Source organism: Alexandromys fortis, unplaced genomic scaffold (assembly GCF_014885135.2).
Source record: "Alexandromys fortis isolate MF-2015 unplaced genomic scaffold, M_Fortis_MF-2015_v1.1 scaffold_89, whole genome shotgun sequence".
Lineage (NCBI taxonomy): Eukaryota > Metazoa > Chordata > Mammalia > Rodentia > Cricetidae > Alexandromys > Alexandromys fortis.
This window is the reverse complement of record NW_026067973.1, coordinates 4,734,057-4,751,282: the sequence shown is the minus strand read 5'-3', so window position 1 is coordinate 4,751,282 and position 17,226 is coordinate 4,734,057. Positions and strand designations below refer to the sequence as shown.

General features: G+C 50.0%; 1 protein-coding gene across 1 annotated transcript; it reads left to right on the top strand.

The window, feature by feature from the left end:
- The first annotated feature begins 1,493 nt into the window (after positions 1 to 1,493).
- Htr3a (5-hydroxytryptamine receptor 3A) lies at positions 1,494 to 13,634 on the top strand. Its single transcript, XM_050156207.1, has 10 exons — positions 1,494 to 1,560; positions 3,673 to 3,839; positions 4,903 to 4,947; positions 5,934 to 6,043; positions 7,687 to 7,856; positions 10,066 to 10,226; positions 10,563 to 10,773; positions 10,851 to 11,072; positions 11,709 to 12,040; positions 13,566 to 13,634. The coding sequence occupies exons 1-10, from the start codon at positions 1,494 to 1,496 to the stop codon at positions 13,632 to 13,634; spliced, it is 1,554 nt and encodes a 517-aa protein (XP_050012164.1).
- The last annotated feature ends 3,592 nt before the right edge of the window (positions 13,635 to 17,226 follow it).

The following is a 17,226-nucleotide window of genomic DNA, read 5'->3' as shown; positions in this document are numbered from 1 at the left end:
TGAGAGGGGAGGAAGGGAGGAAGGGAGGAAGGGAGGGAGGGGGGGGGGGGGGGGGGGGGGGGGGGGGGGGGGGGGGGGGGGGGGGGGGGGGGGGGGGGGGGGAGGGAGGTGCAGGCATGTCAGGTTCTCTGTGCAGCCTGGGCTGGCCTCGAGCCTATTGTTCTATTACCTCACCCTTCTGCGTGCTGAAGTTACATATGGGAAGCACAGTGCTCAGTCCCTTTTCATTTTTAACTTTTAATTAATTATTTTTTTTGTTTGTCTCTTGAGGCAGGGTCTCATGTAGCCCAAAGTGTGCTGGAACCAGTTGTGTAGCTCAAAGTGACCTGAGACTTTCGATCCTCCTGCCTCTACCTCCCTGGGATTAGAGGTGAGCACCACCTGGCCATGTGGCACCAGGGATTAAAGTAATCTTTGTGCATGCCAGGCAAGCACCATACCACGCAACTATGTCCCCAAACTTAAGATAAGACTGTAACCACAAAGAGCCATATATGTCTTCTCTTTTTATTAAGCTTTTTTGTTTATTTTACATACCCACCACAGTTTCCCCTCCCTCCTCTCTTCCCATTCCCCTTTCTCACATCCCATCTACATCCCCCATCCATTCCTCCTCCATTCAGAAAGCGGCAGAAGGCCACACATGTAATGGTATTTGTTGAAGCTCAGAAAATCAGGCAAAAAGATGTAAAATGTATTTCATTGTCTTCAATTCTTGGTGGAACCTGCCTTAAGTAATCCTAGTCCTGGAGAGGTAAAGTCAGGAGGATTAGGAGTCCAGAGCCATTCTCAGAGTCCTAGTGAGTTCAAGGACAGCCTGGGCTGGAAGAGACCCTGAGTTAAAAAAGCAAAATAAACCAAAATGAAATTTAAAAAATTTTAATTGAATGAGGATGAAGGCAAAGACCTTTAGTTGACTCCGCATCTCCCCCCCCCCCTGCATCCTCTCAGTCTGCAGAAAAATGTCCAGTCACCTGCTTCCCTAGAGGCATTATGTCACCTTGGGGAACCAAAGTATGACTCCTGCTGCCCCTGCTTAAGCCACCCCTGGCTCTCCCCATGCTATACTTGTGAAGAGACACTAGTGACAGTGACAGCCCAGTGTACAGTCCCACTGCTGTCAGTCTTGATCTTTGCTCCACAGATTCTGTAGACCTCTTTCCCAAAACATTTCCTGGACAAGATGTGGCCAAGCTCGTACTTGAATGAGTGGCATGAGCTCCCTCTCCTGACATCAGCCGGCAGACTCCCCTCCCCTTCCTCCCGCTGCCCTGAAACCTGATCCAGCGGAAAAGCAGCTTGCTGGAAAACTTGGCGGCTCCCCAACTCTGGTGGCCCGAGTGCCAGGCTGCAGTCTCTCACAAGGTGCAGACAGCAGTTGAAAAAGCAGGCTGCCTGGGACATGAGGTTGGCAGAGGGTGTGCAGACTGGTAGTCAGGGCAACTCACCCTGAGCGACTGCTCCGAGGCCCTCCCACGCTCGGGAAGCTGGCCATGAAGCTCTGCGCGCCGCAGGTGCTGTTGGCCCTGTTCCTGTCCACGCTTCTGGCCCAGGCAGAAGGTAAGGAGTTTGCTGGGGAAGGGAATAGCAAGCTGGGGTGAGGGAAGGCCTTGGGTCTCAAAGGGCTGAAGGTAGGGAGAGGCTGGAGCCACGGGAGGGCTGAAGGAAGGTCGGCTATCTCTATCCTGGTACTGTTGAGCGAGAAAGCATTCTAAGGTATTGGGTCCAATTAGGTGGTTTGAGAAGTTGAGCTCAAGTTGAGTCCTGGGCTGAGAAAGGAGTAGGGTGGTTGTCTGTCTATAAGAAATTCACAGGTAGGTGCTAAGAGACGGTTCCCATTCACTTTGAGCTTATCAAACGGAAGCAGCCATGGACCTGTGGGCTCATTCAGTCCACTTTTTCTTCTTACAGCCACAGTCCAGAGCGGGAAACTAATTCACTCAGGGGCAGCAGCAGAGTGTACCACTTTAGTCACTTTTTCTTGCTTCTGCTGGTTTTGTTGTGTGGGTCCTGTGGACTCTCTCCTCCTCCAAGTTCCTCCAAAACTCACCTCCAGTAATAGCAAACTTCCTGCCCTTTCTACCGAATCTTCTTCTGACTGCCTCAGAAATCGGGTGTTCGGCCACATGGGCCCTGGGTCCTTCTGTTGCAAACCACGTTCTGCCCCATTCAGGGAGGTTTCTTCTACAAAGTTCTGTGGCAACACCTTGGGGGACAGTGAGAAGGATGCCACTGAGGGGGTGGGACTGATGTGAAGGCTAGGAATAGGATGTCATTGCAGGAGAAGCAAGGTAGATGGATCAGAAGCAAGTTGCATGTGTAAATGCTTTGAGTTACCTTTCCTCTCAGCTGACCCTGTTCTGCAGCCAGGCACACCCTCCATATCTCCAAGAGTCCACAAAGCCCACCAGACCCCCCTTCCAAGTCTCTCAGAATCTCAGGTAGTGGTATGGAATGTGGTTTGAATCTCTGTCTCTCGGCTAGCAGTATATGCTATTTGCCCTCCTGTGCCTTGGGGAATCGTGTTCGTATAATGGTCTATCTTGCTAGCTACTCTGGCAGGCTATCCCGAGATTGAAATGGAAGACTTGTGCAGATACTATTCCATTATTCTGAAGAAGACTCAATAAAAGAAAGTCTCTTGAGGCTGGGGATAGCTCTGTTGGTAGAGGCCTGCCGAACCTAGCATGTGTGCGCACAGCCCTGGCTCCAATCCGCATAAAACCAGGAGTGGAAGTACAAGCCTGTAATCCCAGAATTTAGAAAGTGAAGGGGTGGGGGGTAGAAGTTCAAGGTCACATGATAAGTTCTAGGCAAGCCTCAGCTATGTGAGATTCTGCCTGAAAAGCAAAGCCAAATAAAACAAACTTAAAAATAGCCCCTTCCAATTCTGTTTGCCTGCCTCTGTCCTTCCAGACAGGGAGGAAGCTTATGGGGCAAGTAGATGACACACTAGTGAAGGACCTGCAAGAATGGCTTGCTGTCTGGTGACCAACTTGATCGCAGGATACGAGGACATGGTATTATTTAGTGATAACAAGCCCTGTGGCTCCTAGTTTGCAAGGGACCAGTCAGTCCCTTGCAAACTCTACAATCCCGCCTTCTTGATGCCTGGGTCCTGGCCCTCTGGGCTGTGCCCTCCTGCCAATGCACGTTGGCTTTTATTTTGTTTCGTGAAATATGGACTGTTTCACGAACTTGCATGTCATCCTTGGGCAGGGTCCTCCATAACCTCTGTATCATTCCAGTTTTAGTAGGCGTGCTGCCGAAGGGAGTGAGGCTTTCAAGTGTCACCCCTGCTTTCTGAGTCACTACCACTGTCTTCCAGAGGGAAACCGAGGAATACTCAAAATATCCAGAGTAGGGCCAGGGCCCGGTGCTAGGGTTTCTTCTCTTTAGAATTACATTATTGTTGCTGTTATTGTTATTATTAGCATCATCATCATTATTGTTGTGTGCACGCGTGTGGTCACACGTATGCCTTGGCATGTATGTGGAGGTCAGAGGACAACTTGCAGAAGCCCGTTCTCTCAGGTCATGAGGCTTGATGGCAGGTGCCTTTACTTACTGAGCCGTTTCACCTGCCCAGAGGATGAAATTTCTGAACAGATTCTAAGCTGGGGCAGGAGCACCAGGGCTCTGACTCCTGTGTTAAACTGTTCTCCTTCCCAGCCAGCCGGAGGGCGGCCACCCAGGCCCGCAACACCACCCTACCCGCTCTGCTCAGGTTGTCGGATCACCTCCTGACCAACTACAAGAAAGCGGTACGGCCCGTGCGGGACTGGAGGAAGCCCACCACCGTCTCCATCGATGTCATCATGTATGCCATCCTCAGTGTGGTGAGCTGCCCTCAACTTTTTAGGGAGGATCCGAGAAGCCACGTGAGGCCAAATCACCTCTGGGAGGTACCGTAGGCGTCCAGAAGCCTTGAGCCTATGGTCTGGCATCATGGCTGAGGACAGACTGAAGTTGTGTCTGCACAGCTGCCCAAACCACAAACCTGGGCCACCTATGTGCACCCTCTCCTAGATGTGGTCGCCTCCTGCATGATGGAAACTGTCTCCACGTATCGTCTCGACACCCCTAGTTAGTGCCTTACACAGGTCCCTGAGTGGCAGGGGTCACTAAATGGCAACAGTAGATCCAATGTCAAGTAATAGATCAGTGAGCTAATCAATAACTATGGGCTGGGGTGCACTGTTCAGCAGGTGAGGCCAAGCATTGTTTGAGATCGACACAAAGGCATTTGAAGAGCTGTGGGCTCTCCGTCTTGCAATGGGGAGGTGGGAACTGACTTCACAGGCTGCTTGGGTCACATGACACCCCTCCCCCAACATAGGAGGGAATTGCAACACTTAGAAGATCTTTAGAAAGAGTAGCTAACGGCAGGTTGGTGTGCTGTTTCAGAAAGGGAGACCTGCAATTAGCTGGGGGAGAGGGGAGTAACCACTTTTATTATTCTATAGTTTTGAGTCTCTTAATTTCATAATACAGCAGGCCCTATATGCATTATATAATATATATATATAAATGTGTAAACAATGACAACAGAAAACATGCATAATTTACATATCTTTAGGGTTTTTTTCTTTCTGTTTTATTGAGAGGGAGTTTTACCACATTTCGAGGCTGGCCTCAAGTTCACAAACATGCCTGAATCAGCCCCCCGAATACTGGATTATAGACATGGACCGCCATACCACACTGTGTATCTTTGAACTTGAAAAGAAACCGTTGCATTTCTTTCTAGTCATGTCCTCTTAACAGACCAGCTTCTCCTGGCTGCCCAGCGGCCAGTGTATCCTCTTCCCCAGTCCCTTCCTCCCTCCTGCCTTCCCAGAAGACCAGCTCCTGTTAGGTGGTGTGTGGAGGACAATCTCTCAGCTCCTTTTCCCTTTTTAGGATGAGAAGAACCAGGTACTGACCACCTACATCTGGTACCGGCAGGTGAGCCGACCGCCTCTCCCCACCTGCTTCCTGGGATGAGACTTCTCTACCAGGAAGGACATCCCCCTCTCAAGGAGTCAGGAATCTCAGGGGCCACGATGGAGGTTCAGAGGCACAGTAGGCAGAAGATCTAGGAGTCTGAAATGTTCCCCTTTCAGAGCCAGGGCCAAGTGGGTACGGGGCATCCTCCCAGGCCCCACCCCTGGTTTCTCAGATTCTCTGACGGTTCCCTGACAAGTGCTGAGTGAATAACCCCGGAGAAAGGACAGCCCCTGGCCTCACTTCACTTCATGTACACAGCTCCAACTTCTAGAAAGTTCTTCTACACTAAGTTGGTTAACCACCAGATTGAGAGATGGAGACAGAGAGAAGCCATCCCCTTAATAACCCTCAGGACTCTGCCTTGGTGGCACATGTTCATTTCTGACAGGTGCAGGTCACACTGGTATACAGATGTCTCAGGCCTTGGGTGAGCTCTGGAGAGGGAGGTAAACCAGAGAAGCCTCACCGCAGAGGCTCTGTAGGCATAGCAGTATCCACAGGTCTCCATGGAATTCCTTCTTGAGTCATAGCCATGCTCTATCGCCACGATACCATCATGTATGGGACAGAGAACGTAGCAGAGAAACACTAATCCCTATTAGGCTGCTCCACTTCTGTCTCTATGAAGGTCCCCTTAATTCAGAACACACCCGGCCTCACGGGCAAGGAGCCAAACAAGGTCAGGCTGCATGCTTCCTCAGAAGAGGCTGCAGCAGTCTGTGCTGTTACACATGCAGATGATGGAAAGCTGTAGGGGTGGGGGTGAGGTCTCTCAGCAACCAATGAGTGATGTGGGTCCATGGCCAGATTTCCCTGGAAGATGCCCACCTACTGCCCGGCCACCTACTGCCCTAGCATAAGGGGTGGAGAGCTGTCTGATTTGCAGGTGACCATCTCTGAAGAAGGCAGGGAGCTGCTTGTGACAGTGTCTGCTTCTCCCACAGTTCTGGACTGACGAGTTTCTGCAGTGGACTCCCGAGGACTTTGACAATATCACCAAACTGTCCGTCCCCACAGACAGCGTCTGGGTCCCTGACATTCTCATCAATGAGTTGTGAGTACTTTCATCAGAGTCTAGGGGGCTGAGAGGCTGGGGCTAGAGAAGCCAGGCCTGGTGACAATGTCCTTTTTGCAGCCTCCAAACTGTCCCAGCCAGGTTTGCAGGCTATAGGCCAAGTTAGCATTTGCTCAAGCTCTCCTTTACCAAATTTTCTCTTCTTTGCTAACCTCCAACTTTTTCTTTTTGCACTGGTTGCGACAACCTTATACTTTTCAGTACAGGGGCCTCCATCGTAGGAACAGAAGCCAGCAAGTGATGTCACACTGAGTTCTAATAACTTAGTGGAGACAGCTGCATTTGTCAGAGGGGATCGTGGCATTTTTTTTTTTTGAAACGAGTGGAACACTGATGACAGCCAATGCTCGTGGTCACAAAAGAGATCGGGAGCCAAGGAACATGTTCAAACCTCCCAAGCCACTTATGTGCCGAACAGGCCACAATTGGCACCTCCAGTATGAAGTGGGTCTCATTAGCTTTTGTTCCCAGCAGCCCAACATGGTCCCATTGCCTTCAGCCAGCCGACTTTCTCCCCATCCTGCAGGTTCATCCAGGGTCCACCAACTGGACATCTGAGTTCAAAGGCAAGGAAAATACGTGGGGAAAATACAGATAGGAGGGGGAAGGTAGGCTGGGTCTGTGACTCAATTGACAGAGTATCTGGCTAGCATGCAAAGTGCCTGGGTTCCATGCCTCGTATCGAATAAACCCAATGAGGTGGCACAGGCCTACAGTCCCAGCACTTGGGAGATGGAGGCAAGGTTATCGGAAGTTCAAGTTCATTCCTGACTGACTACACAGAAAGTTCAAGACCAGCCTGGACTACATAAAACCTTATTAAAAATTTAATAATAATACTAAAAGGGAGGTGCCAGAGGGATTCATACAGTGCCAACTGCACTATCCTACTCTATGGCATTTTCCCGAAGACTATTAAATTTAACCCCACTCTTGAATGCCCCAAATGGCATAGGTGGCAAGTGTTCTAGAAATTTCTTCCTGCCCTTTATCTTAGCTTCTCATTTTTATCCCACAGAAGGTAAAGACAGGGACCCTGGGCTCAGCTTACCTCAGGCCTTGGGGTCCAGGCTCAGTCAAGAGAATGGGCTGATTCTTGTTGGATTTTCCTAGGCTCCGCTATTCTTACTCATAGTCTCCATTCTCTTCCTCCTGAGATGATGACTGTTCCTATTTGGGGGCTTCCAGTAATGAGAATCAACGCAAAATCAGAGTCAGGATGGATCATAGGATCCTTCTCTCCTATCCACCCACCGTTATCCTGGGTGTCACCTCTTTTCTATCTGGCATGGAGTGGGTGTAACAGCCTAGAGGCGGCGAGGCTAGCTCCCTACAGCCAGTGGCTTGTAGACTCATGGATTCCTTCTCCCCCTTTAAGAGTTAGGTTGCTAGAGGAATCAAAGAGAAACACCTTTTATTGTTTGGAACACGACTTCAATGATAGTCAGAAAGCTAAGCTTGATAACACTGGAAAATTAAGGCCAGACAAAATGTCTGGATTATCTTGCTGTCCAAACCTTCCCTGAATTTCTTTTCCTACTGGGCTACTCAAAAGATCTTTAGCTTCCCCGGGCAAGGATCTGCCTCTTCAGCCCACACATTGATTCCTCTTCCCTGAGCAGCGTGGACGTGGGAAAGTCTCCGAACATCCCGTACGTGTATGTGCATCACCACGGCGAAGTCCAGAACTACAAGCCCCTGCAGGTGGTGACGGCCTGCAGCCTTGACATCTATAACTTCCCCTTTGATGTGCAGAACTGCTCCCTGACCTTCACCAGCTGGCTGCACACCAGTGAGTATGTGCGCTTGTGGGTGGGGCAGAGATTGGGACTCTAGGTACTTGAGGTCAGGAATACTCTCTCTGACACATCCTTCCTTAATCAAGACACCACTTATTTTTTTTCCCCTTCTTCTCTTCCCTTTAACCAGTCTCTTTTCATTTGTCTTGTTCCTTTGTGGTTCTGGGGATCTGACCTAAGACCTTATACATGCTAAGCAAGGACTCCACCATGGTCTTTTTAAAGTCAACGAGTCTCCATTTCCTATTCCTCCAGTTGGAGCCAATATTGCTGTTCTCACTGCCTCCCCTAGTTGTTACAAGGAATAATGAGACGGTGTGAACCGGCTCCAAGGCACTCAGCAAGGGACAATTCTCACTCAGTGTCTCAAAGAGGATCTGGCAGGAAATGTATCTCAGGCCCGTCCCACTCCTCTTCACTCCTGTATCACATCACACCTCCTGCCCAGGTGCTCTCATTCCTTCCGGCCCCGGTCTTCCCCACACACCACCCCCACTGTGGTTCACGCTCCCCACAGCAGCCAGTGAGCTCTTATTAAAAATGCAAATTGATCATGTCATTTAAACCCCTCAATGGCTTCCCAGCAGTCCTGGGACCCGATCCAAATCCTTGACCTGGTCCTGCCCACAGTGTACCACACCAGCTTCGTCTGGTGTGTGCCAGCCCAGCTGTCTTCTTCTGGAGGCCCAGACAGAGGTCCTGCCTGTTCTCTGTCACAGGCTCTTCCCTCTCCCAGGCTACCTTCCCCTCTCCATTCCCCTACTCCTGCCACCCCAAACACAGCCTGCTGAACCTCTCTGCTCACCTGTATATCCCTCAGGTGTCAACAGCCCCTGGGAGGACTTCCCATAGCCCCCTAGACTAGCAATCTCCCGTGCAGTTTTTAAAAACCCTGGTTTTTCTTACTAACTTCATCACTTGATAATGTGTGTTCAGTCCGTGTCTAATTTTCTCGTGGATATAATTTCAGAGGAGTGGGAACATGTTTTCTGGCACTGTTAGGCTCTCCAGCACAGTGTCTGGTTCTGAGAATTTTTAGTGAGTGTATAAGTGCCAGCTATTCAGTGGAGGGTTGGGGAAGGCATACTGCCGGACTATTGTTCTGACACGGCCATTACAATAAACTTCAGTTAAAGGGGCTGGAAGATGACTCAGCAGTTGAGAGTACTTGTTGCCCTTCCAGAAGACCTGGGTTCTGTTCCTGGCACCCACGTGATAGCTCACAACTGTTAACTCCACTTCCAGGGAATTCAATGCCTTCTTTTGGCCTCCATAGTCACTGCACACACACAGTACACAAATATCCATGCAGGCCAAACACTCGTACACAGAAAGAAATTGTTTAAACAGAACATGTCATGATAGAATCTTCCATTTACTTCTCTATGCATTTCCACCCACATGTATGTGCATGTGCTACCTATGGAGGGCACATATTGCATATACTATCATACACTGCTACTTGATTCTTTGTATCAACAATGAATCCCTGACTTTTTTCAAAGTTAGTGTGTATGAGATCTTCCTCATAATTTTTAACTGCAATAGACTCATCTAGGTATATCATTGTTTATTAAATATTTTCTCCCCTGATAGACATTTAGTTTTCTTTATATATTATATTATATTATATAATATACATTCCATATATATGTATAATACATACACACCCACCCCCATATGTGTGTGTATATATATCTTTGGTATGGTGTCATTGAAGATTTATCTTATTTTCTTAATTCTTTTTCAAAGACAGGTAGTTCTACGAAGGCAGAGGTAAAAATGTTGTGTTTAATTCATTTCCTAGGTGAGAAACCCTAACATAGAAATCTGTTTGGAAGGTGTGTGTGTGTGTGTGTGTGTGTGTGTGTGTAAGTGAGCGAGAGAGACAGAAGCAGAAAGCTTTCTAATGGACACTTCCTACAGTTCTTTGCCCTATAGGCTTGTGAGACAGATGGAATGTGTTCTGTCACCTCGCTTTCTGATGCCATCCCCGCCACAGCCACGCCCACCCACATGCAACTTTGTTTATGTGCAGCTGAGGAAACCAGGGCTGAGGGTTAAGGGCAGAAGTCTGGGGTGTAGAGATCTGACAAGAAGGTGCCTTGGGTGTTGTTCATCCTATGCCTCAGGCTTGAACGCTCTATGCTTGAGTGTCCAAAGCTTTTTTTTTTTTTTTTTTGGCTTTTTGTCTCCTCTTAGTCCAGGACATCAACATTTCCCTGTGGAGGTCACCAGAAGAAGTGAGGTCAGACAAGAGCATCTTCATGAACCAGGGCGAGTGGGAGTTACTGGGAGTGCTGCCCCAGTTCCAGGAGTTCAGTATGGAAACCAGTAGCAGCTATGCAGAAATGAAGTTCTACGTGAGTGGGTGTGGCGGTGCCTTGGGTAGCCACAGAAACAAGCAGACCTCCACAGCGCCGGTGGCCTCGGGAGGCAAACTGGGAAGGATATAGTAGCCCTTCTGCCAACTCCAGGTCCATACACATTCCATGCAACCTCAGCAAGAGAGACAGGGACACCACTGAAGCACCCCCATGTTTATCCTCAGCAGCCACAAGCCTGGTGCGGGAGGTCTGTTACTCTCCTTCCCAAACAGTCCAGGCTAGACATTCTGTAAGAGAGTGGGGTGGGTATGGACTAATGGTCCGGGGTTCCTGTCTGCCCAGTCATTTCCCAAGCTTCTGTCCTGGTCCCAGGTGGTCATCCGCCGGCGGCCTTTATTCTACGCAGTCAGTCTCTTGCTGCCCAGTATCTTCCTCATGGTGGTAGACATCGTGGGCTTTTGCCTGCCCCCGGACAGTGGCGAGAGAGTCTCCTTCAAGATCACACTCCTTCTGGGATACTCCGTCTTTCTCATCATTGTGTCGGATACCCTGCCTGCAACGGCCATCGGCACGCCCCTCATCGGTAAGCCCCACCCCCGGAAGTGCCCACTGTGGCGAGGACCTGCCCCCACTCTTAGTGGATCTCTTTCTCTGGCTCAGGCGTCTACTTTGTGGTCTGCATGGCTCTGCTGGTGATAAGCCTTGCCGAGACCATCTTCATTGTGCGGCTGGTACACAAGCAGGACCTACAGCGGCCCGTCCCGGACTGGCTAAGGCACCTGGTCCTACGGAAAATAGCCTGGCTGCTCTGCCTTGGGGAGCAGCCAATGACCAATAGGCCTCCAGCTACCTTTCAAGCCAGCAAGGCTGATGACTGTTCAGGTGAGAGAGGATAGGGCCAGACTCACACAGAGAGTCTGGGGGCTGTGACATGCCAGGAATGCAGGGTAGGACCTGGGGATTGGGTACAGGATGGAGGCAGGAGGATGCTTCAGTCAAAGATGTCCATCAGACTGGAACCTTGTTTCCCTTTCCACTTAAAAAAAAAAAAGACAGGGTCTCACAAGCTATGTAGACCAGGCTGGACTTTGCAGAGATCTTTCCTCTGTCTTGGAAGTGATGGGGTTAAAGGTGTGCACCACCACGCCCAGTCATGCCCTTTTGCTTTGCCTTTGAACCCCTTACCAGTCTGGGGATGCAAGTCCTGGAGGCTGAGCCCCATGGGCTGAGAAGGGCTCAGAGGAGCTGGGTGTGGTGGTGCACGCCTTGAATCCCAAGCACTGTGGGAGACATGAATAGACAGATCTCTGAGTTTGATGCTGTCCTGGTCTATGTAGTGAGTTTCAGGCCAGCCAGGACCACATAGAGAGACCCTGTCCTAAAAGAGAGAGAGAAAGGGAGAACACAACGGAGGAAGACAGCCAAAGTTGACGTCTGGTCCCCATACCCCACTCCTCTGCTATAGCATCAGGGTAGCTCACTGGCCTCCCTTTCACACCAAGGCTGTTCCTCTTCCAGCCATGGGAAACCACGTCAGCCATGTTGGGGGACCCCAGGACTTGGAGAAGACCTCAAGGGGCAGAGGTAGCCCTCCCCCACCACCTAGAGAGGCCTCGCTGGCTGTGCGTGGGCTCTTGCAAGAGCTAGCCTCCATCCGGCACTTCCTGGAGAAGCGGGATGAGATGCGGGAGGTGGCTCGGGACTGGCTACGAGTGGGGTATGTGCTGGACAGGCTGCTCTTCCGCATCTACCTGCTAGCTGTGTTGGTCTACAGCATCACCCTGGTCACGCTCTGGTCCGTTTGGCATTATTCTCGAGTGGACACAACCCAGCAGGGTACTCGGGGCTGGGTAAGCTAAGGATGGGGGATTTCCCCTTAGGTCCTTCATTCTGTTTCCAACACCAGTTAGTCTGAGCAGTCCCAAACCAGTGTCTGAACCCTTGGTCCCGAAACTTAGTGATGAAGACCCATTCTGCCTTCCCCACTTCATTCCCAGCTTCCTTAACCATGGCTTTAAAGCATGATATTCTAGTTCGAGAGAAACCAAGTACCCTCTAACTTTACTCACTCATCAGTGCATCGGGCCTTGATTTCCTTTCCAGCACTTCCCCGATTAAAGCTTCCCTTGGAACTGCTTATTTCCACAAAATTTGTTTCTTGTTCAAAGAAAAACTAACCCTCTAGTATAGGTGCCTGAGACTTCTGCATCCATTTTATCCAGTCCCCAATGGCTCCCTCTTCAGCTCACCTGTGGCCACTTCCCTAAGCACTCAGCTTTATCAGCCAGTGGGGGCAGGGGATAATAAAACGCAATGATATCTTATTCTCTGTCCATGACCATTTGTATTCAGCTATGGGAAAAGGCTGGATGGTGAAGTTACCTGTAGTTTCAGTTGACTGATGCGTCCTGGACCAGGGAACTAGAGGGTGACGTGACAGCCATCATGATGAAACAACAGGAGGTGGATCAGTTTGAAGGTCAAGACTGAGCATTTATCAAACGAGGGGAGAAAGGGAGGCTTTTTGCAGCCCACTGGGAAAATGCTGGAAGCATTCCTGTGGGCCAGCGCTTCTGGATTTATGGTCTCTAGGGAGCAAGCTCTTAACACTGCAACAGAGTGCTGCGAGGTGATAAGACTTCAGCACCACGGTCAGCACCCTCCAGCTCCGTGCTTAGGTGACTCTGAAGGCAAGGCTTAGCTTGAGCCACCTCCGCTGAGAACTCTTAGTAACTAGTGCCTGGTGCCCCTAACTTGGATGGAGGCAGAGCTGGGATATAACTTGGACATAACTGTCACCTGTCCTATACATCAAGGCTTAGACGCGCTAAGCAATGCCCCAACTCCTCCCACCTAACAGGCATCTAGGGAAAGGAATATTCTGTCTTAGTCAAGAGTGTGTAGATGAGGCTCCCTCTGACACTTTAGCTTGTTCCTATCTTATCCTTCTCGCTATCTTGAGTTGCTTGACACTCTAGGCTGAAGAGATGGCTCAACAGTTAAAGGCTAGGCTCACAACCAAAATATAAAAATATATGAGTTGCTTGACAGTCAAGGTAAAGCAAGGTAGGGGGGACTAGACAACAAATGGCCAGGCTACAGGGACAGGACCCACCAAAAAATTATCTGGGATAAAATCAAACAGTTCCCTTACCTCTTAAGCTATTCCAGAGCAGTCAACAATAAGAGAATCAATACAAACACTGGGAACGGCCATTCTCAAACCCCCAAACTCTGCAATTTCAGCTCACAAACCACCTGGAGGCTGAGCAGAGGGCAGAAATCGGGAGCCTTGGGGTTTGTGACATCTAAAAGAGCCCAAGGCTGAAGAAGGGCTCACCTGGTTTACCTTTTATTAGTTGCCTTTTGTCCCAGGATCTCCACTATCAGAAAGAGTTCCTGGATTCTAACTTCCTGCTAGCTCCTCTGGTGAACCAGGATTGAGGTCTCATCACCACCTCCGCCCCAGACACGTGACTTTTGATATGACTTCAAAATTTCACCTTTTGTTTTGTTTTGCTTGTGTGTGAGTCAGGCTCTGTTAGCGAACAGGAGAATGTGGGACCAAGAGTTTCCTTTGGCTGAGCAAGGATGGGAAAGAAGTGGGGCACTCCTTGTTCAGGATAGGCCCTGCAATTCCTCACTTGGAGCCTGGCTTTAGAGTCAAAAGCTGCCCCACCTACTAGGATTGCTGGGCCTCGTCACACGCTCTCAGAAGGTTCTCATATCCCAGGCCATAAGGATAGAAAGATGGACAGTCAATGCACCACTGGCCATTAAGTGGGTAGCTATTGACAAAGTGTTCAACCAGAGAGCTAGTAAGACACTCATCAGCCTATTGATTCCCCATCTCCCCCTTCTCACCCTTCATTCGTAATCAATGGGGCGACAGAGCCCAGTACTGAGGCGGCCAATTAAGCACCTCAGGAATGAGCTGCTGCATGTAACATCTTCTGGTCCACTGACCACAACCAATAGGAGCATTGATTTGACATCTGTACTATGCTTCCCAAGGATGGGAAACTGAGGCCCAGCACTGGAGAACTTCTCTTTATCAATGCTAATCTTGGACCATGCCCTAAGAAGTCTTTACCATGTCCATGTTTGGGGACACCCAATCACTTGCTTATTCCCTTCCTTTCATAACTAAAGCTCAGTCTGAGGCTGGGCCTCAGTCAGAGATGAGGCTGGGCCTCCAATCCCTAATGTGCCAATGGAAGAGATAAGTAGAGCCAGGAATGGTGGCTCACACCTGTACACCCAGTGCTCATGAGGCCAAGGATTACTGTCAGTTCAAGGTCGGTCTGAGTGACAGTGAGACCCTGTGGAGAGAGGGTAGTATTGTTTAATGAGCAGAGAGGTAGCCATATTGGGATAAATCAGATAAGAGGGTACAGTGACCCTAAATTCAGGTTCAGGGTACTGACATGAACTTTAGGAATAAATGAAGGAAGATTTGTGACCAGTGGCAGGAGGTAGGAATAATTGACCAATTCTAGTCGAGATAAGGACCTGTCTATCCCCACCCATCACTATCTCATCTGCAAGATTGTCCCAAGAGGTCCTTGGCTTGAGGGGTCAAGGTGGCTCTCAGAAGATAACGGCTTTTACCCAAGAGTTGTCCTCTCCAGTGGGGGTAGTCTGAAGAAGGAAGACAAGTTAGACAGACACTCAACACTCCTTGAGTGGCTACCAAACAGACCCACAGAGAAACACGCCAGGCTCTAGGTAAAAACCATAGTACCAGAGTGAGGGCAGAGAACCAGCCTTTCCTTCTGCTAGTGGTGAGCAGTCAAAGGCTTTTAGCATGGTCCAGCTTCTTTAGGCCTGCTGTAGTTTAACAGGGCCCCACTGCCTCTGAGCCTGTCCTATGAAGAGGGATGGGCTTTAGGTCTCCATGCCCCTCCTGCACCTCCCCATCTCACCTCCCAAGTGCTCCTCGGCCTTTCCCCACCCACCCTGCTTCTAGCAGCACCCTTTCCCCCCCACCCCCACCCCCAACTGTGGAAGTGCTCTGTAGCCCTGCAAGCCTTGGTGCTCTCCACGTCTGTAGCTCGGGTTGCTAGGAGATTGCCACTGGCTCCTAGGATGGAAGTTGCTTTTGTGCCTAATGTTGGCCACCTGTGCTCAACGACCTTAAAGGCATACCCTAGAGTGGATACCTGGTGGCTTTTCAGGAGAGCTGGGACAGGTAGGCTGAGCTCATCAGCCAGTGCTGCGTGGTTGGGTTGGGAGGCAGGGGCCACAACTGTGAGTTCCCCCTAGGCTAGTTTAGAGGAAAAGTTTCCTGATGATGGGGGGGTGCAGTTCGGTGCTTGCCAGCCAGCTTCTCCTCCCTCCCCCTCCTCCCCCAGCCTCTGAATCAATACATTCTGAATCTAATCTAATAACAGAGATTTAACGAGGGGATAATGCGCGTGGAGCTGCCAGGCGCTTTGTCTCTCCTTTCTGGAGGCAGCTGGGGCCCATTATCTGGGGACAATGCCCCATGCTAATCACTCCCTCCGCCACCCTCTGCATCTTCGGGGGAGGGGGATGTTGGGCAAGAAGGGGCAGCTCCTCTGACTGCACCGGAGGCAGTCACACTGGTCCAGCCCACCCCACGCAATTGCCTTGGCCTAACACCAACTCCTTGGCCTCTTCCTCCAGCTGCACTGGATACCCTGACCGGTGAGGTGGAGGGCACCCCAAGGCAAACACTTGGCTACCAACTAGTTATCAGCTGGGACTGGGTGTGGGTATTTTTTTTTTTTGGATCTTTGTCTTTCCATTTTTCTAACTTAGTCCTCTATAATTTAAGCTATTCCACTGAGGCTTGTGATGGCCAGCCTGGAATGTCACAGTGTCGTGGTTAGAGAATTCAACCCTAGTTTTAGGGAATAAGAATACGCCATCCTGAAATAGAGGCTGGCGCCTGGCTTCTCTCTCTCTCTCTCTCTCTCTCTCTCTCTCTCTCTCTCTCTCCCTTCCTGCCTTTCCCTCCTACCCCTTTCTCTCTTTCTCCCTCTCTGGAAGTGTAGAAGTTAGACTGGAGGAAGGACTTCCTGGCGATGCCAATGCTAACAATGATTAATAAAACAGGAGTCTGGAAAAGAACAACCTGCCGCTCCTTTCCTAGAAGCCTTTCGAAAGGGACCTTTAGCTGTGTGGCTCGGGAGAGGGTGGCTAAGGAAGAGGGGTCTACCTCGGTTTTCTGTTGGAGCTTTTGGGAGGAGGGAGACCAGAGCTACACTTAGACATCCCTCTGCTTTCTGAACCATGTTTTCTGAGAACAATCTGAGTGTGTTGTGGAGTGTTAGACCCCAAAGTGTCAAATCTTCTGCATCTTGGGTCTCCTCGTGTGTCTACAAGTGGGGCTCACACCATTGCCACTTCATAGGTATTGGGGGTTCTGAGATCCCAGTGGAGAAAAGTTGAGGGAATCTACAAGGCTCAAGGAGAGACACCTAGCGTCATGCTGGTCCTTCTTCACTGGCTCAGGACACATTTGGAACCAGGGAGAATTGATCCTGGTAAGTGGTGGATGGGTCCTTTGTCCTGCTTGTTCCATATCAAAGACAGGTCTAGCCAAATGAGCTAGGCACTTACCTTAAGGCCAGGCCACTAAGGAGCCTGCTTGTACCATGCTGCACCCACACACTGGTGTCCTCTCTGTCCCTTTATGTTCCCTACTCACCCCCACACTTTCAGCTTCCTAACAGAGTTTCTCCATAAAACTTCAGCACTGAAACAGTGTGAGAGCCTTCCGCACTTGAGGATCCCATCCTGAGCCTGGCCAGATCTCCCATGCAGCCCTACGGCCTTGACCCTTTGTAATGAGCTTTAAATCCATAGAAGAAGATTTGTAAGCATGGCATGTGGGGGACTTATAGGAACCCGGGAACTCCCTTCCCCCAAGCTAGAAGAACTTTCCCAGTAAGTGGTTCAGAAAGAAAGAAATATCCAGCAAGACACCATTATTTGGCCAACTACAACCATTACTTCTAGATTCTGTCCACCAGGTGGCAGCAAAGCCCAGAAATTCTACGGAAAGTCA